The following is a 27,809-nucleotide window of genomic DNA, read 5'->3' on the forward strand; positions in this document are numbered from 1 at the left end:
GAAAATCCTAAGAGAGGTAACCCTAGGTACCTAGTGTTGGGGTTATGAGTCCAACGCAGATGCGTGCTTTAGACGTTTTCACAAAACGTTCGTAGCAAAAAAATAAAAAAATAATAAATTCTTAATTTATTGCAATGCACACCCACACATGCAAGATACAACACGTGCAGACATAAGAAAATAAAATAAAATTTATGAAATAAAAGAATAATAATTATTTTAGGCATACCTTACGGATGATGCAAAGGAAAAGTGCATCAACTTTAGTGACGTTCACGAACCTCGTCTCTATTCATATTCAAACCGAGATCTTCAAGACAACTCCGATGAGCAACAAAATTCACCTCAGATTGGTACTAGCCAAGGATGGAGGTGATGCCATGCAAGAGGAGAAGAAGAAGCGGAGAAACTTTGGAAGAAAAATCTCCCTTGGCTTCTTGGTGGCCAATGGCAAGGAGAGGGAGAGGAGAGAGAGGGTGGCTAGGATTTTCTAAAAACCTAAACCAATGAACCTCTGTTTTTTTATATTTTTCCTCATAGAGGAGTATTTATAAACTTCTACATGACTTGGGGAACAAGTTATCTCCTCAATCCAATAAACAAAACTAAACCGATCCATTACCGTTAAGAATAAGTTTGGTTCAAAATCAAATCATTTTGGTTATAATTAAACCAAACCTATTTGGTTTATTATTAAACCAAGTTGTTTCATAACTAAACCAAATCCCTTTTGATTTATTATCAAACTATTATAAAACTATATCTTCTACAATAGTCATGGTCCATCCACACTTCCATTTTGATAAATATCTTTTCATATTTATCTTTTGTTTGGTCTAACCAAACATCTTATTTCTTGATCAAAGAATTAAATTCTCAAACTTGTTTTACATCTTTTAGATACTCATAGTGCGTGTGATCCAATATGTTCTCGATTTATCTTAGTTATCCATAATTAACTATTTAATTATGGGTCTATCATGAGTGACACCTAGTAGTACATCATGATTCCCAATTAATCAAAAAATCACAGTTGATTCCAGAACAAGTTCTGAACCCTTCAGCAGCTATAATGAGTCGTGCCTCGTTTCTTTCACTTATCTTATACCCACTTGGTTTAGGACATAGTTTATGTATCTATTCCCACTAGGTTGACTATGTCATACCTATCCCAAGTAATATTTACTCGTCATGTGGATTCAAGTTACTTCAATCATGTGTTTAAGAGTCTCATACTTTTAACATGTGATGTTTTGCAAAGGGTTTGAGTAACAATCCTAACAAGTGTCCAAAGGGTATAGTCTCCCCGTAAGGAGTGGTGAATCCTCTTTGAACTATCTAAACACCTTCAAGTACTTCGACTTATGCCTAATCATCTCGGGTCCACATCTCTAAGGAGATGCTTTCTTTAAGATGTCAAAATATAAGTCTCCACAACCAAGGTGACTTGAATATCTCAAGTCGAAGGAAAGTTGTACTCGAGCTATAGTAAGAACTTCATAGCATATTCATACATATAGAGAATTATATAAAGTCTTACAGTAGATCACTCTAATGAACTAGTTACCATAACTATCATCCATGTTTAACTCTTGATATTTCAATGTCTCTAATTAGTAAGTAACAGCTGCTTAGTTAGACCAAGGAGTATAATCCATGCTAGTCTCATAGAATTAATGATGTCTAAATACATTAATTCATTGACTAGGAATGTTTCAATACATTCATAATTACACATGTAGAGACTCTCGCAAGTTGTGATCTAATTACAAGTTCTCTCATGGTATGAATCGTATTGTAGACATTCAGTAGATGAGTTTAAGACCATTCAAACGCATAAATAAAGTACACTCAAATAGTGAATCTATATTTATCGAAATAAATAGTATAAATTATAAGGTGATTATCTTAGGACACCTCTTAAACATAACACCTAAGGGGAGGTAACCCTAGGTCTTGGGGGAGTAAACTCTAAGTAAAAGTCTTAGTGAGTGAAGCTAGGTGGTGAAAGACATGATAAGTGAAGCCAGACAATGAAACCCTAGGGGGAGGTAACCTTAGGAAGTGAGAGTCATGGAGGAGTAAATTCTAAGCATGTGTGACCGAATGGTTTTCAATCGATCGCGCGTGGTCGACCGAACTAGCGGATCTTGGTAAACCTAGGTTTAGTTTTACTATAGTATTTTACATTACTATTATTGCTATTGGATAATTTAGTATTACAGGAAAAGTCTTAGTAGATCAAGGGATCAGACACTAAGCAGAGAAAATCTAAATAAGTCAGAAGGACCAAATATTTGATAGGTAAGTTGAGGTAAGCAACTAGAATGAAGTGATGGGAAAGTCGTGTCCCGAGAAGGGACAAATCCTAAGTTGCTAATCCAACTGAAGAAACTGGGAGGTTTCTAAGTTGAAATCAAGACAAGTCTTCTCTTACTCATGTATTATTTCATATCGTGCTAACTTTGTTTTACAGGAATATTATTGTTATCTCAAACTAACTCTATTTGTAGAAACAGAAGAGATCGATCAACCAAATAGTAGGTTCAGTCGATTGAACAAAGTTGACATGTCACAGAGTTCAGATTATGCAGAACACATTTGGTATTCAGGAGATTGGTCGATCGATCAAGGTGATCACTCGACTAAACATTAAATGATATTGATGATGTAGAAGATTGGATATCAGCGAAGAAGGTGTTGGAGCAATCCCAATGGTCCGTGGGACCATGTGTTTTGGTGTTTGGGCAAAGGGTTTAAGTTAGGTTTACCCTCGTTATTTGATATGTGTACTTGAGTTGTGCAGGACTGCAGGTGACACATGTGACTCAGGTTGACGGCTTCGGGTCCGGTGAAGGATGGAGCATCCGAGGGACCATGGACAAGGCAGCAAGGACAATGGCCGAGGGAAGCGACTTCGAGGCATACGCGAAGGATGACATTGGAGACAAGCCGCGGGCTTGGATGCATCCGAGGGACGAGAGCCAAAGGAAGTAGGCTTGAAGGCAAGAGGTCAAGGTTGCAAAGAAGAGTCAAATGAGTCGTGAGGGTACGAGTGCATGAGAGATTGTACTCGGAGTAAAATCCTAGTTTTAGGGTTTTACTGTAGCGTACTGTAGCAGTCGACTGGTGTATGAACCAGTCGACTGATGCACTGTAGCAGATAGCCGTTGAGAGAGCCGTTGGGCTGGCATCAGTCGACTGGTGCAAGGACCAGTCGACTGGTAACGGGCAAATCAGGTTCTGATTTGTTCCAAGCTCTATAAGAAGGAGCTTGGTATGGCCGGCCAAAGCGACGAAATTAGACTTGGTTAAGGTCTAATTAGTAGTCTACAAGTGCTTGTGTAATCCAAGAGGTCTTGGTGAGTTTGTGGTGAGGTTTCTCCACCCACAAGGAGCGACTTGAGATAGCCGGAGTTTACCGGGGGCTAATCCACCGACGGATAGGGATCGTCCACTTCAAGGACAAGCCGTGGAGTAGGAGCCCTAATCTCCGAACCACGTTAAACGAACGTGTTAGCGGTTTGCTTGCTCTTTCTTGTAGTGTTTAGCTTTCTACTTGTTTGTATTAGTTTGTATTTCCGTTGCGCACTAACAAGTGTAGGGTGAAAGCGAGTATTTGGGGGCGCCGTCTATCCAACCCCCCTTCAAGCCGGCCGCAAGATCCTCCAACAGAAGGAATTTCTAGTGATCGGTCAATCGATTAGATCTTTCAGTTGACTAAACAATAAATGCATTAATGATACGAAGATCGGATATTGGCAAAAAAGGAAGGCTGCGTGATTAGTCTACCGATAGGGAGATCTGTAAACCAACAGGATCAGTCTACTGATTTATTGGAACCCCAAGGTTGTTTTGGTATGATCAACAAGTTAAGTTAGGTCTTGTGTGTTTCTAACCTTGTGTCTAAGTGTGCAGGAGCTTAGGAGCACAGGTAGTCGAGCGGAAGACGTAGCTAGCGAGAAGGACGGCAGTCCGAGGGACGAGGTGCTGCGGAAGAGTACACTGGCGGACGAGAAGGAAGCGTGCGGTGGTTCCAAGGGACGAAAGCCGGAGCGGAAGATTGTTCGAGGAGCAAGAGACGCAGCTAGTGAGAAGGACGACATGCGGTGCGTCCGAGGGACGAAGACTGCGGATGAGCATGCGGGCGGACGAGAAGGAAACACGCGACGATTCCAAGGGACGAGAAGCCGGAGGGAAGCCCGCTCGAGAAGACCGAAAGTTGGGTTCAGGTGAGCCCTTTTCCGGATGGCAGAGATCACCCAAGCGAACAGATCCGGAGTAGAAGACCCGGACCGAGCCGAATCGAACCGGAGCAGAGGTCCCGGATGAAAAAGTCAACCACTATTGACTTTTAGCTCCAGGGCACCCGGAGCAGCCCGGGGCGTCCGGAACCCTTCCAGGCGCCCGGACCTGTTTGGTTGACCAGATCGCGTCAAACGTGATCTGAACGTTGGGGATAAAGTTTTATCCACCCAGGGCGCCCGGAACCCCTTCCAGGCGCCCCGACCAAGGCTATAAATATAGCCTTGGTCCAGAAGCTTTTCATCAATTCAGAAATTGTAAACAACACTTGTGCGCTTCCACTGTTTAGATAAGCTTCTGTCTCTCTGTGCCTACACTGCTGTAAACGAGGCTTCTCCGCCTGAAGGAGTTCTTAGTGCGACCATTTTCCTTGGATTAACAACCTCCCCGGTTGTAACCAAGTCAAATCCGGTGCCTCGTCTTTATGCTTTATTTTCTGCTTAATCTATTTTTCAAGTGTTAGCTTAATTGTTCGAGAAAGGGTTGTGTTTTATTCAGGGCTATTCAACCCCCTTTCTAGCCGGCCCAACGGTCCTACAAGTGGTATCAGAGCCAAGACGCCTCAGAAGGACTAACCGCCGTCTGAAGCAATAAAGAGATGGCCGGACCAAGCATCCACCCCCCGAAATTCGAAGGGGATTTCGCCACTTGGAAAAAGCATATGCAGGTATTCTTTACCATCGATATTGAATTAACTTTAATAATTAAACTTGGCTTTGAAGCTCCAGAGAACAAGGAAATATATCAATGGACAAAAAAGGAGCAGGCCGACTTCGTGGCGAACGGTAAGGCAGAATACCATCTGTTAAGCGTTCTTCCGCCTCAAGAAGTCAACCGGATCGGGAACTATAACTCCGCAAAGGAACTCTGGGAGAAGTTCCTCGAGCTGCATGAAAGAACGTCCGAAGCCAAGCTCGCTAGACGAAATCTGCTTCGCAATCAGCTCACCAGCCTGCGACTTGGGGAAGACGAGACAGTCGCACATCTGCACTCCAGAATAAAAGAAATCATCACCGGACTCACAAATCTCGGAGAAAAGGTAAGTAACCGAGATTCGCTCAAGTACGCGTTAAATTCACTTCCGAGAAATTCAAATTGGGCATCACTAGTAGATGCTTTTTACATTTCGAAGGACTTAGAAAAAATTTCATTAGAAGAATTTTTTTCAACATTTGAAGTGCATGAGTCAAGATGTGCAGGAATGAATGAGCCCAAGAACAACGTCGCCCTCAAGGCTTCGAGAGACGAACCTGAGTCGGAATCTTCTCTCGACGACGAGGAAATGGTAATGATGGTAAGAAGATTCAAGAAACTTGATAAATTTAGATCTACTAACCATCTGCAGGGGAAAAAGAAAAGGACAATCAGCTGCTACCACTGCGACGAAGAAGGGCATGTCAAGGACAACTGCCCCAAGCTAAAGAACAAAGACAAGGAGAAGGGTAAGAAGCCTATGCAAAAATGAAAGGCCCTGAAGGCGACGTGGGACGACACGTCGTTCGAATCGGAAGTCGAAGCATTCTCCGGACTCGCACTGATGGCGAGTCATCAAGACGACGACTACGATTCAAGCTCTTCCGAAATGAGTATCGAGAGCATCGATGAAGGGGGAGACACGTCGGAAGAAAGCAGCAGCTCAGGGGGAGAAACGAACAACGAGATCGACAAGGTAAGTCAGGTACGATCTCTTCCTCCCGATAAAATGTTTAAGTTCGTTAAACTTTTAATAAAAGATTGCTGTAGATTAGAAAGTGAAAATAAAAATTTAAAAGTAATTCTAGCTAAGTCTTGTCCCTTAGAAGAATTAGATAAATTAAAACTAGCAAATGAAAAATTGAAACTTGAAAATGATGATTTAAAAATTCAAATAGATAACTTGAAAAACTATGCATGTTCATCTAAAACTAATTTTAGAAGATTTAATAATTTAAATTGATATTTTAAATATCACCCGGGACAAATTAAGAACATTTCAAGAAAATATTTCCCTAAAATTTTTTTGGTTAATCCAGTAGGCTGGAACCTATATTGGGTTCTGTAGTCATGCTTAAATTAATTTTAAAATTAAAATTAAAATTAGTGCTTTAAGTGAGAAAATTAAACAAAGAATTTCTTTATGAGGCTTTGTCAAGGAAGTGGTTGTTGCTCCAATAACCAATAAGGCCTAGTGCCTCGCCACGACCTGGAAGCCAAAATATTGAAATAAATGTTTAATTAACTTACTAATAAAGCATTAATGCAAGAATTAATTAATGCTTTAAAAAGGTTATTCAAAACATTTTTTCAATTTAGAAATTTACTTACTTAATTTTTTTTTAAATTGACTAAGTTATTTTTTTTACTTAGAAAAATTTTCTTAAAAATTCTCAAATGATTAAGTTAGAAAAATTTCTTAAAATAATCTTTACTTAGAAATTTTTTAAATATTTTTCTTAAGTTAAAAGATTTTCTGAAATTAGAAATTTATGCACAAATTACTTAGAATTTTTTTAAAAAAATTGCCTAAGTCAGATTTTTAAAACTTAGAAACTTTACTTAAAATTTTTTTAAATATATTTTTCAAATTTACTAAATTTTTAACCCTTAGATTGTTTTTCTTGGAACCCCATTTTTTTGTGATCAAAGGGGGAGAAGGGAAAGTATAAGTCTAGGGGGAGGTAGATAAATTTAATTTTTTCTTGTCTATCTTTTTGCCCTTAAATTACAAATTAAGTTAATTTACTTAATTGTTATTTAATGTCTATTTTAACTCTAGCTTAACTTGGGTTGATCACACCAAAAAGGGGGAGATTGTTGGAACCCCAAGGTTGTTTTGGTGTGATCAACAAGTTAAGTTAGGTCATGTGTGTTTCTAACCTTGTGTCTAAGTGTGCAGGAGCTTAGGAGCACAGGTAGTCGAGCGGAAGACACAGCTAGCGAGAAGGACGACAGTCCGAGGGACGAGGTGCTGCGGAAGAGTACACCGACGGACGAGAAGGAAGCGTGCGGTGGTTCCTAGAGAAGAAAGCCGGAGCGGAAGATTGCTCGAGGAGCAAGAGACGCAGCTAGCGAGAAGGATGACATATGGTGCGTCCGAGGGACGAAGACTGCGGATGAGTACGCCGGCGAACGAGAAGGAAACACGCGGCGATTCCGAGGGACGAGAAGCCAGAGGGAAGCACGCTCGAGATGACCGAAAGTTGAGTTCAGGTGAACCCTTTTCCGGATGGCAGAGATCACCAAAGCGAACGGATCTGGAGTAGAACACCCGGACCGAGCCGAATCGAACCGGAGCAGAGGTCCCGGACAAAAAAGTCAACCACTGTTGACTTTCGGCCCGGGGCAACCCGGGGCGCCCGGAAGGGTGCCCGGGGAGCCCGGAACCCTTTCGGGCGCCCGGACCTGTTTTGTTGACCAGATCGCGTCAAACGTGATCTGAACATTGGGGATAAAGTTTTACCACCCCAGGGCGCCCGGAACCCCTTCCAGGCGCCCCGACCAAGACTATAAATATAACCTTGGTCTAGAAGCTTTTCATCAATTCAGAAATTGTAAACAACACTTGTGCGCTTCCACTATTTAGATAAGCTTCTGTCTCTCTGTGCCTACACTGCTGTAAACGAGGCTTCTCCGCCTGAAGGAGTTCTTAGTGCGACCATCTTCCTTGGATTAACAACCTCCCCGGTTGTAACCAAGTCAAATCCGGTGCCTCGTCTTTATGCTTTATTTTCTGCTTAATCTATTTTTCAAGTGTTAGCTTAATCGTTCGAGAAAGGGTTGTGTTTTATTCAGGGCTATTCAACCCCCCTTCTAGCCGGCCCAACGGTCCTACATGAATGACTTTTTCGGTCGACCGAACGCTGCTTATAAAAGTACATCTCGAGCTTTGAGCTAGAAAAACTTTTGTGCATCCTTCTGATTTTCTATCTATTCATCATCTGTGTTGTTGTTGTTACATGTGCAAGCTTTGCTCTTACTGCCTCGAAAGACTCTCTGACATTAACACTTGATCTCCTATCCTCATTGTCGGTATAATCTTTTATATTGCTTGCATTTTATAAAGGGATAGTAGAATTATTACTATCTCTATTCATTGTATGAATTACTTCTTTCCAGAGGTTACAGAAAGAAAAGTTTTAGTGAATTATCCAACGGTGCCATCAAGGATTGTGGGTCTTAAAGTAGAAGTCGACTCAGGCTCCGAACCAAGTAACCAATTCTGTCTCTTTTGTATTGCTTTTGTTATCTTATTCTGTTGTTTACTCTGATCTCTGTTTACGATACGAAAAAGAAACAATTTTTCATGAACGAGATTCACTCCTCTTCTCTTGTCTTTCATGATCCAACATTATCATTAATTAATTAATTAAATTAATTAATCTGATTGATTATTTACTTAATTTATTGTCAATATCATAATCATAATTAATCTTGTAATCAATCAATGAAATTAATTATAATTTCACACCCCTCAATGGTTCCGCATATTCGAGTTAGCGTTCATGTAATCTTATCCATGAATCTAACTTGTGTATGAGTCAAACTCCATTCGATCATATCGGACCAACCCTTCATTAGACATTAATTTTTCATTGACTTGACAAATTGATTCACGACAATCTACTCAGGAAATAACCATCTTATCGCTATTTAATTTATTAGTTACCAAAACTAATTTCGAACACTTTTTGTTTTAGATGAATTGTGAGTTATTCATCTTACCCTTGATGCATCTTTTAATAGGCACATTATAAATTCTATTGGGAGATTATTGGTGCAATCGTCCTTGGGTCAAGGTTGACCAGTTTGATTAAGCTCGAGTGGATTCGAGCTTGAGTTTTAATGTTTGGACAATATATTTAAAAAATATCTGAAAGAGGTCAAGTAGGTTAAGGTTGACCAAATACTTAACGATATATGAGAGAAAAGTCAAGTAATTCGCGGAGGACCAGATACTCGACTAGAAAAGTCCTAACTAGAGGGTTAGATAAGGATAAAGTCCTAACTCGAAGATTAGGCAAGGCAAAGTCCTAACTTGAGGGTTATGCAAAGAAAATTCTAAGCGGATCAAGTAGGATCTCACGTTGGCGAAGGGAAGTCCTAATTATGGTTAAGCAAAGGAAAATCTAAGTGGGTCAAGGAAGACTACATGTTGGCAAAGGGAAGTCCTAACTGTGGTTAGACAAAGGAAAGTCCAAGTGGGTCAAGGAGTATCGCACATTGGTGAAGAGAAGCCCTAGTTGTGGTTAGGCAAGAGGAAAATCCAAGTGGTTTCAAGGAGGATCACACTTGGTGATCGGAAGTCTAATGGAAAGTTGACACGAGATGGAGAGTCCCAATAGGTCACGATTGACCAGATGTTGGGTGAGGGAACCCTAGACTCATATTATGTGAGTTAGGGTAGGGGCAACCGAATGGGTAATCTATTAACCCAAGTTCAATCAATCAATGGATCGATTGGAAATGCTTTCACACAAAGGCATGGATAATTGATTAGCCCAAAGTTCAATCAATTAGGTAATCGATTGAGAGTCTAAATCGCGAGCATAGAGAGGTGTTCAATTTATTGGACAATTAATTCAGCACTCTCTAATCGATTAGCCAATCGATTGAGAGGAGTTTTTTTGTGAAGAATAGTAAGCCGCTGGATCGATTAGGCAATTGATCCAAAGAATCCTCAATTGATTGACCAATTGATTGAGGGGAGTTCTTAGCAACGCACATTGGGCTTCGTAATCGATCAGGTGATCGATTAAAACCTTTTAATCAGTTAGGTAATTAATTCGGAGAAAAAGAAAAGAGTTGTTGCGAGGTTTGGATGACTGGATGTGTTTATATCTGAAATGACAATCGATTGGGGGTAAGGTCAATCAATTGAGAATTCTAATCCGAGAGATATAGAGGCGTTCAAAGATTCAAATCACAACATCTTCTTCTCCACTCTTCACTATTAGTTCTTAGAAGACTTCGAGAGAAGTGTTGTTACATTTTTGAGTCTACAAGAGGCATTTTTAAGCAAGAAGAAAGTAAGGTTCTCATTGTATTGTGTATTCATTTCCTTATTTTTGTTGTATTTCTCTTGCTGTGAGATTGTACGAGATTTTCCCACCTCTAGATTATTTTTGAGTATTTTTCATAATGGAGTGCGTGCACTATGTGGATCCTTGGATTAGTCATCTCAAGAAGATGGTACCAAACAAATCTAGATGTTAGCATTGCTTTGAGTTTTTCTACTGCAACAAGTCAATAAGATGAAATGATTGGAACTAATCATCCTCTATCTCCCGAAATCCTAACAGTGTCTACCCCTATACAATAGGTATATTGGTGAATTTTTTTTGATAAATTAAATCAACAATCCCTCGAAGAGAATAAAACAGAAAATATAAGAATTAATTAAATCATTTTAAAGCACATTAGATTAATGTTTATTACCTGGTTAAAAATGATGAACATCAATATTTATTACTTATTGAATTCTATAATTATATATACTATTTTTCATGGTACATTTTTCTTTTATATGCACTTGGTATTTTTATGCTCGCATTATTAAGTTTTTAATCTCAAATTATTAACTGAATTTTGTGAATTCTACTTGTTGGAATTTCTTATTTAGTTAGTTTGATTAACTTTTTTTATATTTTTTTTTAGTGAAGTTAGATTCAAGACAAGTCTAGCCTATGCGGAGGATGACATCATTAAGGGAGTAAATTAGGAAATTGAAGATAGATATTACATAGAAGGATAATTTCTTGATCTTTACCGGGATTCAATTTTTAGTTAATTCTATAAAATTGTCAGCTATATCCTCGGACATGGAGGATGACATTATTCCTTTAGTTTGAGTTTCTTAATAAAAAAGTACAAAGCAAACTAGAAAGAAATTATCTTTCTTCTCTTCTATCTTTTGCAAAGTGTCTTCCCTTTCACTCCGTGATCTATGTTTAACGTTTTAGTTTTAGTTTGATTAACTCATATTTCTCTTAACGTTTTAAAATTTATTTAAGACAATATCATTAATAATATTATAATTAATTATAATTTTTTATTAAAATGGTTAATATTTTCTATATTTTTTTTCATCTTTTACCCCTTGTAATTTTAAATCTCCTTTAGACATTTTTTTAACCAAAAATCTCCTTTAGACTTATTATCTCGATGGTCCTATTTTAATTTTTACTTTTATAATGTTCAATTCTTATGATTCAATTAATTACTGATTCGATCTCATAAAAATTTTCCGCTCATAGATCCCAACCTAAGCTTTTCCACTAGATTAGACGCCACCATAGATCCCAACCTAAGCTTTTCCACTAGATTAGACGCCACCACATGTCTAGCATAGGATCAAATAGTGATACTTTAGCTCCGCTACCGTCTTCACCACTACATCATGCCCAACTTAATAAAAATTGGTACAGAAATAAAATAAAAGTAAAAATTCCTGATGTTAATAATAATGTTTAATGAGTTTGGGTTGTTTAAGGAAAATATAAAATTACAATTATACATTGGTTTTATAGGAAGACTTTTTATATTCACTATGTCAATTTTGATTGATTACATACTTTATTCATTGAATTTTCAAAAGACATTAATTATTTTTTAAAAAATAATATATTGTGAATTAGCAAAATGGTTTAGTTATTTTAAACAAGGCAATTGTGCTCTCTCAAAAGGGATCAAGTGAATGAATTTAGCTGCGATATGTTGCTTTTGTATTAATTAATTTCTTCCACGATGAATAAATTCCAACAGGATCAATTCTAAACTCCGATAAAGTCGGATAAGGAGAAGGATTGTGTTAAATTACTAGCCAATGTAAAACATAGATAAATGTTCTTTATGAATCAATCCAACTATTACAATAACATTATGTCATTTGGATTAATAAAAACTACAAAGAGTCGACAATACTGGTGTCTTTTCTAAAGAGTAAACTTTCGGAAGGGGAAATGAAAGTTTTCCTCTTCCACATACAACAAAGTTCTTAAATACAGACATGAGGAGGAATCAGCTTCCCTGGATTCATGATGTTGTTGGGGTCCAACACAGACTTTATTCGTTTCATTGTTCTTAACGCCCCAATTCCAAGCTCCTTTTCTAGATACTGCAACAATTGAAGAAACTGATGCGTCAAAATAAATTGAAAACTTATTATGGAAGAACAGATGAAACAATAGGTGAAGCAACACAAACATTTGCATTTATTTTTCTGATTGTTTTTTGAGAATGATTGGACAAATGGATGATATTTCAACAGTAAAATATAGATTTGAGACAGAAACTACCTTCATCTTCCCTGTGCCGATACCATGCTCTCCAGAACAAGTTCCTGCCATGTAAAGTCAAACCAAATAAAGAATTATCCTAAATAGGGATGAGGAAAATCTCTAAGGTTTCAATTCACAAAAGGCGATACTTTGTTATGCATTCTAATAAAAACAGGAGACAAGTATTATAATATTCTAGTGAAAACCCACTTGTACATTGTTTCTTCAGTTCTTTCTAGCTTGCTATGGAAGCTCATAGGGGATATGTAGAAATCCTTGCACTTTCTGTTTTATTATATTCTGGATGTATGCCATGTAAAGTCAAACCAAAGGAAGAATTAATCCTAAATAGAGATGAGGAAAATCTCCAAGGTTCTGATTCACAAAACGCGATACTTTGTTATGGATTCTAACAAAACTCATTTAATAGAGTTTCCACAAAAAAGAGACAAGTATCATAATATTCTAGGGAAAACCCACTTGTACGTTGTTGCTTCAGGCCTTTCTAGCTTGCTATGGAAGCCCGTAGGAGATATGTCGAAATCCTTGCATTTTGCACTTTCTGTTTTATTATATACTGGATGTATGCGTGCATCATTTGGCTAAGTCGTGAGCTGGTGGCGGAAACTAATAATGGTTAAGGGTAACTGATGAATGGATAGCTAATTTTAATGTTGTTTAAACAAATGACCGTGGCAGCCTAAAATAGACAGGACAAATACAAGTTGATGATCATGATGATGAAAGACTATGGATTCACATGGTTTCCACACATCTGGGAAAAAGCTAAGTATGTCTATATTGAGGAATAGTGAAGTGGATGAAACAGTATTTAATGTCAATTCCAAACATACTATTCAACAGGAAGAACTTTAAAAATTGCTAAACAGAAATGTTAAATTTAGCATTGGTGATAACAAATTAGAATGAAGCTTATTCAATCCCAAAATAACAAGTCATTTGGAAAGGGGAAACTGTTGTTACATCATTGTGTTAATGATATTCTCCGATATAACAAGATGTTTCATGACCAAATTACGAGAATCTCGCATTATTTCACTACCAGTATTATATATTTCCAAAGACTCATTTCCATATCAAATCAGGTAAAAACTTGTATATATGTGGCTCATTGCCCAGCAATGAATATGTTATAGGGAGATCATCTTTCCACATTACTTGTGTTACTTTTAAGGTATAAGAACTTCTCATCGTCCTTGATCTACAACCGTCATATATCTCCCTCTATTTTCACCATAATCACCTCATACCACCAACACTTCTAGGTTTGAAACATGTACAAGCAAGTCATCTTTCCTTATGTTATAGGATGATCACAGTCTCTCCTTGCTTTTCCACGTTGCTCTCCTCTCCCATTTCCTCAATCTCATTGATTTGTTGATCAATAGTGCTTCTTTCATTTAGCAGTCCACTGGCCATAACTCACCAATACCAACTACCTCAGTTACTTTTCAATAACAACCTCCTTTGGTCGAGATGTTGCCTATTGTTGTTGCTCCAACCACTATGCACCTCCTTACCTCATCCTCACCTCCAAATAGACTACAAGCAACTTTTGGAGATTCCTCTAGAAGTTACCTTGACGTCTCATAAGAAGCGATGATCATTCATTGACCAATTTCTAATCTGATATCAAGAGTAATATATAATCTCTAGACATATCTCAGACATGTTATCATTCCAGATGGGCATGTCTTAGGCATGATGTCATCCTTGGCTAAGTGTCATTCTATCTGGATTAGATAATCCAAAAAATCTCATTCATGCTTTAAAATTGAAATTTTGGAAGTGTCTGATGCAAATTAAAGATCCTTCCAACATCTTTAATTTGAGAAAGGTGTTCACAATTGTCATATACTAGATGATATTCTCTGATTTTTTTATGATATTATAAGATATTTCATTACCATTGGTCCTGTCTGAAAGCTGGAGATGACGCGCTAGGTAGGTGGCTACGGTGTTGATCGGATGAGGACCTTTGGATGGGATCGAGAATACTTGACTAATGCGCTAGGATCCCTACACAATTAAATGAGACAAAAACACGTCAATGCCTAAAAACCAGGGAAGGGGTCCTTGGCCTCCAACGCTCAAGTAAGATCTCGCCCGAACGGGAAGTAGCACAGTAGAATGAATAACAGGATGCACGCAATACAATATCTCAAGTGTGTGTACCTTACCATCGGAGAGGACCCTGTTTATATATCACCTCTATAACCTCCACAATCATTAGATGACAGAGATTGTCAAGTGTCAAAGTTGTTGAACAACGAAGTATACATATCCTGGGAGGCGTATAGCTAGTCTGAGGAATCTTCCGCTATCCGTATGCACCCTTTTTGTAACTGACGCTATTAAGGAGGCGGTTGAAGGAATATGCTGTCATAGTGTATCGACTGAGAGGAAACAAAATCACCTCCGAGGAAGGTTCCTGGACCTGCATCATCTTAGAAGAATATTCTCTGACAGACGATTGTTATTCTCTGACAATATTGTTTCCTGAGTATACCTAGGCCAAGCGTTGACTCGCCCGAGCGAATAACAAATGGAACCTTGAGTTTTATAAGTTTGGCCTGCATTATGTACTGCTCTGATATACATGCGTGGTCATGTCGGAGATCTGAGTGAGATATTGTTCGGTTCTTAGAGTCGCTCAAATATATGCTAGGAGTCTGGAGCTTTGAGTGAAATACTGCCTTGTCATTATGGTCGCTCAAGCATATGCTGGGATTATGGGGATCTGAGTGAAATACTGCCCATTCTGTATGGTCGCTCGAGTATATGCTAGGATTCTGGAGATCTGAGTGAAATCCCGCCCTGTTCTTAGGGTCGATCGAGTATATGTTGTGACTCTGGATAAAGCCATAGAAGCGGGCCCCTTGAGCACGAACGATCATTATGGTCGTCTTGCCGTATACTGGGCCCCGTCTTCTGGAGAAGGGAAAGCTAAGTCCCAAGGGACCCAACTAACCTTTCGGGCTCAACTAGGGATTGATTCCTCTTTACTAAAGTGACATCTCGAGCTATTCAGATAGGATTATGGAGACTTACCCGACTACACCCGGGACTAGGATGCTCGTTCGTTCTTCAGGCAAGACTGGTCATTAGGCCGACTGTCCTTCAATCAGGGGCCAGTACTGGATGGATGGCTAAGCTTTGTCTAGTGGTGACCCTTTGACCGCCACCTTTCCTTGACTTGGACCTCCACTTCACCTTAACTTCACCTTCCACGCCAGCCTAGGATCCACTTTTAACACCCCAAATCAACCATATTATAATATTTTCTCATTAGTTAGTTACCAATATTGTATATGTTCAAATACTCATTTCTATATTAAATCAAATACAAATTTATATAAATCTAGGGCTCATTGCCTATCAATGACTAAAATAAAAAATCAACTGCCATGTGAATTGGTGGTCACATGTTCGAGTCGTGGAAATAACCTCTTGCAATTCAAAGTAAAGTTGCATATAATAGACCCTTCCTCGGGATCCCACATTGGAGGGAGCTTTGTGCAGTGGACTGTCTTCTTTTTTTTCCACGAGACTAATGGGCATAGAGCATGCTAGTTACAACACACCTTCTCATCCATTATAACTTAATGGTTTGGTAGCCATGAGATATTAGGATGATAGCCATTCCATACCAAAATGACTAGTCCTTTAAAGGGTAACACAATTTAATATGTATCATAATAGGTCACCACATTTGTCTCTATTAGATTAATGAGTTTAGAGCACCTTAGCTTTAACACACCACCTTATATCCATCACTCTAATACCATCCATGTGGATTATTGGATGAGAAGCAATCTAGGTTCAGCACACTATCAAACATTCTTTATACAACAATCTAGAGACCATAATTTGAAACCGCATACTGTGTTAAGCGAAATAGCAAAAACATATGATTTTAATAAATTACTGAAACTCAATATTACTAGGCACAGATAATGTCTACTATGTCCTTGTATCAATCATGTCGATGAGAATTGTTTTATACCAATACTCAAACACTCCTTGACATACTAAAGCATAGGTCAAGATGAATTGAGATAATTTTATTATTATTATTTTTAGTTTTTCTCCATATGAGATACAATCAAAATCATATCATTCCAAATGGAAAACAAAGTTTGCATTTAAATAGATAACTGTTTTATCTTCTTTTACTACTTCATGTCCTTCCTCCTTACACGTACATTCTCCACCAGTACCATACATCAAAATGTTGGTATGATACAGGAACACTATTATTCCAATTAAAGACCAAAACATTCACACGACATGACTTGATATTTTAAAGATTACTAGAGACTATTGCTTCCATAATGTATCAAATAGAAGCCTTCATTGCATCAATCTACCATTTCCACCAAATAGCATTGAATAATATATACTAATAAATAAGCCATAAATTATACTACATGAGCAATTGAAAGGGACAAAATTATAACTAGAAAATAAGTAAAAATCTTTAGTTTCTAGTTTATTGTTTTTGTAGAAGTATTTTTAAGAATCATCTTAGACCAGAGAAATAGAAAAGCCAAAAAAAGATCAAATAGCAGCTGATGACTGCCATAAGTTCATGACTATCGGTCAGAAATAAGCCTTCTTTCTAGATAGAAAATTTTAACAAAATCTTAGATCTTGTTATGGTTGTGTGCAAACAAATGGGAGGAGTATAACTCAAATTAAATAAGAACCTTCCATGGATAAGGCTGTGTGAATCATAAAATTGTTCAGTCTTTCTGCTTCTTGGCATTGTTCTTTCTGATCTGGATCAAACATAACAACTGCATGGAAGTTACCATCACCAGCATGAGCTATGACAAAACTGAGGCAAAACAAAGCACATTAGGCACCCAAATCACTTAAGAAAAATTCTATCTACTAGAAAAAAAAAACAGAAACTCCATTCGACATCATAATTCTGTGAAGTGCTTGATATTCTCAACAGAACTTACCACATCAATGGTGATGCATCAAGCTCCTGCTTAGATTTCGATATGCATTCTGCCAGCATTGACAGAGGAACACATACATCCTGAAAAAGAAAATATGTTTTGAGCGTACCAAAAAGCCACATGCCTCAAACAAAAGTAAAAGATGGCGTTGTAACTATCAACTCATTGCTAAATTTAAGTAAAATCATTAAATATAGAAAAATATGTTCAAACTTCAAAGCAAAAGGAATACATATCTTTCTTAATGAACCACACGTTAAAGGATAAGAAAAGTGGGAGGATCACTAAACCAGAAACTCGGTATCAAACTTTTAGCCACACATATATTAAGCCTTGGTTCAGAAGTCCTAAACAGCTAAGTTCTAGCCATTTTTGAAAAACTAATTTTCAGAGACAACCTAGATGAGGTATATTTCCATAATGATGTGAAGTAATCATCCACAGAAACTTGAAAGTATATCACAAGGGAACTAAACACTATGCTTTGAAATAAATCCAAATTAAAGTGTGAAAATCAAAACCAGTAACTGATGAAGCACATGAATAGGCCCTCCAGCATCCCCAACTAATCATAAAGATCTCTAGCCAAGCATTTTTAGTGACAGATAGAATGTGGATGCTAGAAATTTGACGAGCAGTAGAAAAATTCCACCATTGAGTGACTAATGAAGAGAAAAACTTCACCTCAAAGCATGTTAGATGGTAGAACTTACAAATTCAGGAGTGAAATTGCATGCTGTCTAGTGAAATAACAAGCTTGATTTTGTAGAATTCGGGGAAAGGAGAATGTAGTATTGCTTGTGAAATTCAAGAGGCACATAACACGCATATATATAATACCTCATATAAAACCATAAACCAAAGTGGGAATAAATCCACTACACTAATAGCAGAACAACTCTAACACCCTTAATAGATATACAATCAACTATTTCATAGTAGATGAAGGTACAACATGAAACAATTTGGGATATCCAATACCAATCAATTGACCATATGTTATATGGTAATATTGCAAATACTGATTTGAGCATTTAAAGTTACTCGTGACCTGTCAAAAAAATTTTAAGTATGAAAATACTTGATAATGGAAATGGAAAATTTCTATAATGCGCTATATACTAGACAGCTTATTTAGCCCCTTACTCAAGAAACATCTACCAAAGGGAGATAAAGCTAACTAGATATTTTTAGCAAAGATGCAATAACCAACAATTATGCTAAAGCACCAGCTACAGGTTGATAGTCAAGAATTATCCTGCCATTGATGAATGACCAAAATCCAGTCTAACAAAAAAGTGAACTATGCAAAAACGAGTCATGCTTAAAATGGCAAACTGTAAGTATTGCTTCATAATTATCTGGTGCCATTGCATATGCAGCCCAAAGTGCCTCCTTTCTTATCTGCATGCAACGAAGATTTCAGTTATATTATGAACCTTTTGGGACTGAAATAAGCAACACAATATACTCAAACACCAATCATGGAGTGAATCATTGGATGATTACATGCTACTTATGATTCAAATTAAGATATTTTTCTCTTCCATACTAGTTGACATAAGAGGAAAAAGGTAATGCCACTGAAGGAATGTTTACCTGATAGGATGAAAAAAATGGAGGGATAGAATAGCAAGGTGGATTGATATTATTTAATTTAGAGAAAAAAAATGAATGTCTTGACTACAGTTCAAAACTTACGTTCCGTGCCGGGTGGAAGGGGCGAAACTTACCGTTCCGCACGTGCACCGAAACCGGCACCAGGCCAGCGACGATTTCGTCGCATCATCGAGTGCACCAGGAAGAACCCCACGCGCGCAACAGCATGGGTAGCGTCACGGGTCGCCTGAAGCATCGCAGGCACTGGAGGCGTCGTAATGCGACGTTTCTGGCAGTGCCGAAAGCGTTGTCGGACGCCTCCGGTGCTGCTGGAGGTGTCGTCGAATGCCTCTGGCGCAGCCGGAGGCAACCACGGGTTGCGAGTGCATTGTGGTTGCAGCCGCGGGAACTGGCGCGTTGCGGTCGTGGGCGGGCGTGTCACGGGGCGTTGCATTTTTGTGCAATTCCCACTTAACTGTGATATTTTAACGAGGCTTCCATAAACCCTAATTAAATTATCCTAATAAAATATAAAAAATATATTCAAAATTTTAAAAAAATTAATAATTTTATTAAATAATATTCTGAAATTATTTTTACTGTTTTAAATTTTATTTAAAAATTCTAAAAATATATAAACATTCTAATAAATCAAATTTATATTCTTATATATTTTTAATTATTTTGTATTTTTTTACTATTTTAATGTTTAATTGATATTCTATTTTTTTTTACTATTTTAAATATATATTATTTAAATAAATAAATAAATAAATAGTTAATTTATATGATTATTATATATAAAATAGTATTTTGTATAATTTATATAATTATAATTATTTAATCTGGACGTTGGAAAACTATAAAGGTTATCAAAGTAAAATATTACAATAACCCTTTAATTTGATTCCCGCCACTCCTTTTTAGTATTAGTAATGTAACATATTATGATGTATCAATTTTAATTTGAGTTATTGATAGATCAAATTCTTTTAAAGAAAACTATATTTAATTATTTTTTTCTAACAATATTAAGTTGTTTAATAATGGAGAACTTATATAAAATCAATATATAACTTATTTTTAAATTATACACAATAAATTTATTTATCTAATAATTACTATATATAAATAAAAAATACTGAAACCGTATTGGCACGGCACAATATGATACTGAAACCGTATTATTCCGGTCTGGACCGAAACCTCAACACGGGTCGAGATTTTAAACCTAGGTCTTGACCAACCAAAGACCTATAAAAGTTATTGAGGTATACAGAAACATTGAAAAGGCTGCTCTAGTTATGTGGATACCAGCAATTAGGGATGTAAACGAGCCAAGTAAATTATGTAAAAGAAGAAAAGGGTTGCTCTAGTTATGTGTAATGGTTGCAAAATATTTGGGCATATAAAGACAAATTGAATAAATGACTCACAAGTAAATTATGTAAAAGAAGAAAATGAGAAAGGTAAGTTATTTATGGTTTATTCACATTCTAACGAAGTTCAAAATGATATTTGATTTTTGGATAGTGGATGTTTAAACCACGACCGGCAATAAGTCATTAGTCACAAAAGATGCCAATAAGACTAGGAGATAATAAGCAAATACAAGTCAATGACAAAGGCACTATTGCCATGGAGACTAGCAATGGAAAAGTGAAATTATTTTACAATGATTATTTTGTTCCTAATTTGGCTCATGACTTGTTAAGTGTTGGACAATTGATGATGGGTAGCTATGTAATTTTGTTTGATAACAAAGCTTGTGTTATTACTAAAAAAGATTCTGGCAGTCTATTGTTAGTATGCAAATGATAGAAAATAAGATGTTTCCACTTAAGATCTCTAATGTGGGAAACCAAGCTCTTATTGCTAGTGAAGATAATGAATCTAAGATGTGACATTTGATATATGGGCATCACAACATCAAAGGCATGCAACTTTTAAGTTAGAAAGTTATGGTCTTTGGATTACCTCAAATAAGTTCTCTTGGTTTATGTCTAAGGACGTGTTTATGGAAAACAAAGCAAGTAAATCTTTTCCAAGTGGATAATCATGGAGAGCTTCAAAATGTCTTGAGCTAATTCACACTGATTTATGTGGGAACTACATCACTTAGCGGGAGTAAATATTTTTACTGATGTTTTAGTCGAATAAGTTGGGTTTATTTTCTATTAGAGACTTTTGAAATTCAAAAAATTTAAGGCACTTATGGAAAATCAGAAAGGCTTAATAAAAACTCTTAGCACACATCGAGGAGGTAAGTTTTTATCTAAAGAATTTAATCATTTTTTGAAGAGCATGGCATCCACAAGGAGTTGACATCACCTTATACACCACAGCAAAATGGTGTAGTCGAACAAAAAAATCGAATGATTGTAGAAATGGCTAGAAGTTTGTTGGATATTAGAGGACTTCCAAATCTTTTTTGGACTGAAGTAATGGCCACATCAACCCATTTACTGAATATTTCTTCAACAAGGGTTGTCTTGAATCAAACACAATATGAATCATGACGAGGTAGAAAACCATCGATAAACCAGTTGAGAATTTTTGGTTGTATTGCATATGCTTTAATAAATTCTCAATTTCATCATAGATTTAAGAAGAAATCTGAAAAATGAATTTTGTTGGATATTGCAATCAAGCCAAAGTATATCGGTTGTATAATCCTGTTATTAAAAAATTAATTATAAGGAGAGATGCAAACTTTGATGAAGATTTGAAATGGAATTGGAATACACAAGATGAAGAGACTCAAGTTCATATCCCAATAAAGAATAGAACTCCAACAACTGAAAGTATTGAATCATCTCCTTTGGGGTGGTCACCAACTTCCTCATAATCAAATCCAAGTAGTAGTTCATCCTCTGTAGAGGAATCTTTTGATGAAACACCTCCAGCAAAGGTTAGATTTTTGAGAAAAATCTATGAGTTAAGTCAATTTGCTATTTTTGTTACAGATCCTACAATCTTTGAAGAAGCAGTAACAAAGGAGGAATGAAGGAATGCAATGAAAGAAGAATTAATGACAATCCATAAAAATGAAACATAGGATAGGTGGATCTACCTTAAGGCAAAAATGTCTCAAGTGGATGTTTAAAATAAAATATCATGCTAATGGAACCATTTAGAAACACAAGATTCGACTTGTGGCAAAAGAGTATTCACAACCGTAAGATATTGATTTCAAAGAAACTTTTTCTCGGGTTGCTAGATTTAAAACTGTGAAAATTATATTATAGCATTAACTGCACAATTGCATTGACTTGTTTATCAATTTGATGTCAAAGCTGAATTTCTGAATGGAGACTTGCAAGAAGTCTATATAGTTCAACGATTTTATAGTTGACTGCAAAGAGATGAAGGTAGAGATGAAGGCAAAGAGTTAAGAAAGACATTCTATTGGTTAAAACAAGTCCCACGAGTATAGTATAGCAAGATTGATAGTTACTTTCGACAAAATGGTTTGTCAAAATGAACCCACTATTGATGTGAACCAGCAAGGTAGAGATGTTTATATTATTGTATATCTTTATGCTGATGACATGGTATATATCTCTTATGATTGATTTTAAGTCTAATATAATGATGCTTGAGATGTCAGATATGGGATTATTATATTATTTTCTTAGTCTTGAAGTGAAGCAAGGAGTTGATAGAATATTTATCTCACAAAGAAAATATGCAACATATCTTAAAAGTTTTAACTTACTCAATTGCAATCTAGCTACTACACTCATGTATATAAATGAGAAGTTGCAATTGGAAGATGGTTCAAAGAAAGTTAATGCAAAAAATTTTAAAAACTTGGTTGGAGGTTTAATTTATTTAACTCTTTTTTTATAAGAAAAAATATCATATCACAGATCATGAGTAGAGAAAATGTTCTATAGCAAATACTTATGTCTGACATAACATTAGATAAGAGCACACTCCTAAAGACTTGTATACATGAATAGTCACACTCCTTAAAATCCTCTCAACATTCAATTGCTCATCCTCAAAAATATATTTATTTCTAACTCTCCATATATAGTGTATTAACGAATACAAAGCCAAGTGTCGAGCCTTCGTTAATACCCTATTTTAGGGTAACATCTCCCAAACACCATTAGAGTCCATCTGAAAGTGGACATCTCCTGCCACATATGAAGCAAAGAGTCTTTGACCCTCCTCCATAACTCAACACTATACTAGATATTGAGTTAATTTATTTAATTCATACTATACTAGATATTGCTTTCTCTATTGGTGTAATTTCCAAGTTTATGCAAAATCCCATAAAGCATCATCTTAGAGTAGCTAAAGGATTTTACGCTATGTTGTTAGAATCGTGGATTATGAGATTTAGTATACTAAAGTTTCAAAATTTGATCTTTGCAGATTCACTCATAGTGATTGGGCAAGTTCAGTGGAAGATCAAAAGAGCACCATAGCTAGTGTTTTTAATCTTGGGTTAGGAGCAATTTCATGGAGTTCAAAGAAGCAACCTATTGCAACACTATCCTCTACAGAAGCAAAATATATAGCAACAACTTTAATAACATGTCAAGTAGTTTGGGTTAGAAGAATTCTTGCAAATTTTCACCACTAAAAAGATGCAACTAATATTTTTTGTGATAATAAGGCAACAATTGCAATGACAAAAAATTCAGTTTTTCATAGGAGGACTAAGTATATCGACATTCACCTACACTTCATTCGAGACTTTGTTACAAATAAAGAAATTGAGTTGAAGTACACATGAACAAGTGACGACATTTTGACAAAGTCACTTCCAAGAGATAAATTTATTTATTTCATATTATGCCTTGGTGTTTGTAATTTTGAATCAAGGGAGAGTGCTGATAAATGATTCAAAAGTAAAATGATGGAGTTAGTGAGTTAGTAGGTTGATGAGTTGACAATTAGTGGTAATACTGGTGGTTAGTGGTTAAAAGAAAAAGTGTCTATGTTCAATGTATTTGGTATTAGTTGTGTTAGTGGGGATATAATTATGGTGTTAGTGGTTTGTTTGGGTAATGTAATTAGCCTATAAATAGGTAACTTATTTATGAATGAAATCATTGAAAATTATTGTGATCCCCTTGTCTATTCTTGACCTCCTTTATCTAACAGAAAGAACCAGATTATAGTTGCTCCTTCAAACCCTAAAGCTGAGTATTAGGTAGAAAAGTTGAGACATCCGGGGGTAACTCTGTGAGACATTGTGGCTTAAACACTCATTGAGGCTAGAGATACTCAATCAAGAACTCTACATGCACATTGAATATGGTAGAAAAGTTGAGAATAAATGCAAACTTTCTCAACTTGTGTGATCCATTCAGCTGGAAGATATATTTACCAAGTCATATACATCCATAAGTGGAGCGCGTCGTAATTACAAGCTGAACACATAACAGATATACTCTAGCAAGCTCCAGTCTGATGAAATTAAGGGTAGCATTAAGAAGAGTAAAATTCGCATATACAAATAAAAATCATGATCTAAATAACATATAGGGATTTATCTAGCTTATTCAGTCACCTTTATAAAGCCAAAATGAGATCTAATGTCAATAATTAAAGTACCTTAAAGGAGTCATATATATATTATGACCGTATACTCTGTGGCAGAGTCTGCTTTATTCTAATATGTAGTGGTTTGTCAAACAAATTGAGATTTGTGCAAGTTCCTCCAAGCTGGACAAAAAGAAAACAAGCATCCCTCTTTTCTAGGTAAATCATTATTTTGTATTGATGCCTAGGAATGCTAAAATTTTTAAGATGTCAAACTTGGTAAAACAAGCATCAGATGAAGTACTCGGTAGAAAACAGCAGTGCTTGGAAACTAACCCTCCAGAGTTCTGTTTTAGCATTGGCATCTTCAACATACACAAAATCAGAGCCATTATGGTCTGAGACAATCTTCTGAACATTCAGTGTCTGCTCTCGTGTATATGCCTCTGATATATGCAAATTGAGAAAAAAAAGATCAGCAAGGAAGGAACCTAAAATCTTGCGAAACTGATAGAGATGAAAATTTTGAAGCATTTGATAGAGAGCCTTTCAAGTTCCTGGTTGCACTGAATGAAAAAGTTAGAAAAACAGCACAAGACAACGGATGTACAACAATTAGATGAACACGGATTCTTACTTGCATAGTTCATACTTCTGTAGTGACAATATAAACAAATACTTGTGGTCAACATAAAAAATTGATAATCTGCATAAAAGAAAACAACAAACATTGTGCTCACCTGTGCCTATAAATTCAAACATCAAGGTGGGAAGTTCAGGTAAACTTTTCCCATTTGCTAAGTTAGTTGCCTTCACTTGAACTTCATCCAAGAGCTCTACCCTTGAGACCTACTTACAAAGGACAATAATTTGGTCTTCTTTTTTGCCCACTAAAATATATAATTCATGTACCATTAACATCAACTTGCAAGAAGAGGGTGAAGCATCATCACAGAAATTTATCGAAAATATATATTTATATTACCAGTCCTAACATTAAAAACCTTGTCTGTGCCTCATTAATGTGTGATGCGCATCAGCATATCTTTTTTTTTATGTTTAATAAAGCATTACTTAGTTCCTAACCTCTACAAATAATTCCCGGTTATGTGCATCCTTTTTGAAGGATCAAAATGCAAAGGCTAAAACTTATGAAATATATCTAATGATTGCTAATTAGCATAGGTATTTCTTACAGATTTGATTGGATAATGACTTATTATAAAAGTATAAACTACAAGTAAAAAAAAAAATTAGATCTATGATTTGACATTCCATATTGTATAAAAAAGACTAACTAAATCACAGGCAGTGCAAGTCAAATGAAAATTAAGCTTCACATAGCTCAACCATGATAGGTAACTGAGGACACAACAAAAGAATAACAATAGAGGGATGAGCCATAATTAAAATCATGAGACCAATACCATGTCGAAGGTTATTTCTTAAGATCCAAAGAGAGATTCTTCCACTGTCAATCCATTAGAAATAGGCAAGAATGCTCATTGAATTAACAGGAGGACTGAAGGTATGCTGAAGAAACACATCAAGACAGAACACTTAGTTGATAATGTTTTGTTCTTCCTCACAAAAAGACGTCAAACAATACAAACATGCTTTACTGGGATGCATCAAGTCACAATCAAGGCAATGGAATATGCCTTGGTTGATCACTCAAGTCCCAAGTGGGTGAACAAATAATGAACAACTTGTGTTAATTTGGAATGCCTTGATCTGTCAAGCAATGATTCATTTGGCACATTGGGAATTAAAAATGTAGTGCCTAAAACCGGTTCATGTAAATTTGATTAAATCGAGTTTTATGTTATTTAATTTATTTTAATGTTATCATAAATATATTTATACTAAAGGGCCTGAATAATTAATATGCTAAGTAATGGATTAATGGACCCGGCCCAATTTGCTAGCAAACCAACCTTCTCTATCCTTTAAATATATTTCTTTAAGAGAGAATTTTAGGTTTGCCCTCACATTGGTGCCCCCCAACCCTTAGCAATCCTTGCAGAAATTGAGGAAGAACGTTGTCGGATCGCCTCAACACATTCCCCTTCATCTCACTAGATATATTTTTGCACGCAAAACACTAAGGCAAGACTTATAACATTTGTTTCTGCACTATAATGATCCTATTATTGTATGTTTTGATGTCGATGCATGATTGATGGTTAATGAGTATGTTTTCTTTTTCAACTTTTGTGACAATTTGACAAAGTTCTAACGACTTTTTGATTGGAAAATGTTGCTGCTGGAATTTTCGAGATTTGCTGCGACCATGGGGATGTTAGAAGGGGGTTTGAGGGGCTGAGGGGTATGGTTTGTTGGGATATGCCTGATGCGGGTGCGTGCTAGAACACATTTCGTAAACATGCGCAACGGAAAATAAACAATAATAATTCCTAATTATTACATCACACACACCACACGCATACAAGGATACAACCTGCAAAATATGATCGTATAATTAAAATTTTACGGAAAGTAAATTTACACTAGATATACCTTACGGATGACCTGTAACGAGAAGGGCATCAACCGTAGCGACGTTGTCGAACCTCGCTCTATTCGTATCCACGCCGAGCTCCTCAAAATAACTCCTTGAGTACAAGCCTCTCCTTCGGAAGGTACTAGCCACGAGCGAAAAAGAGGGATCAAAAGTAAGAAGAGGAGAAGCACACAAGGGAGAATTTTTCTCCCTTGTGGTGGTCATGGCAACAAGAGGGAGCACCCTCTTGTTGGCGGCGGGAGAGAAAGGAGAGGAAGAGGAGAATTCGGTTTCCAAAAGTCAATCAATCAAATAATGAAACTTGTATCTAATTCTCTCCCAATTACATCTATATATAATCCTCTTTAATGAGTTAGATTAGAAAGTCTAAATCCAACCCATTATCCCTTATAACTAAAACTTAGCTCATTAAACTCTTGGTTTAGTTCACAACTAAACCAAGTTCGTTCATGACTAATTCATGATTAAACCAAATATGGTTCAACTCTACCATAAGAGATGTAGCTCATCCACGCTTCCATTATGGCAAATATTTCCATATTTGTTTTATGTATTGTCCAACCAAACATTTATTTCTTGATCTAAGAATCTTATTCTTAACTTGTTTTATGTCTTTTAGAGACTCGTTAA

The 27,809-nt window shown here is 36.4% G+C and overlaps 1 protein-coding gene across 4 annotated transcripts in view; it reads right to left on the bottom strand.

The window, feature by feature from the left end:
- Nucleotides 1-12,116: 12,116 nt before the first annotated feature.
- Nucleotides 12,117-27,809, bottom strand: part of LOC122016979 (D-lactate dehydrogenase [cytochrome], mitochondrial-like) — a 66,461-nt gene continuing 50,768 nt past the window's right edge. For 2 of the 4 annotated variants that reach the window (XM_042574425.1, XM_042574423.1), the window contains 7 exons: nt 25,396-25,504; nt 24,992-25,101; nt 18,890-18,955; nt 17,552-17,631; nt 17,291-17,421; nt 12,579-12,622; nt 12,117-12,397 (listed from right to left, as the gene is read on the bottom strand). In XM_042574425.1, the coding sequence (XP_042430359.1) occupies nt 12,278-12,397; nt 12,579-12,622; nt 17,291-17,421; nt 17,552-17,631; nt 18,890-18,955; nt 24,992-25,101; nt 25,396-25,504 (660 nt within the window). In that variant the 3' untranslated portion in view covers nt 12,117-12,277. The remainder of the gene's footprint in view (nt 12,398-12,578; nt 12,623-17,290; nt 17,422-17,551; nt 17,632-18,889; nt 18,956-24,991; nt 25,102-25,395; nt 25,505-27,809) is intronic. The other 2 variants (XR_006121240.1, XM_042574424.1) reach the window with 2 other exon arrangements.

Source organism: Zingiber officinale, chromosome 8B, assembly GCF_018446385.1.
Source record: "Zingiber officinale cultivar Zhangliang chromosome 8B, Zo_v1.1, whole genome shotgun sequence".
NCBI lineage: Eukaryota > Viridiplantae > Streptophyta > Magnoliopsida > Zingiberales > Zingiberaceae > Zingiber > Zingiber officinale.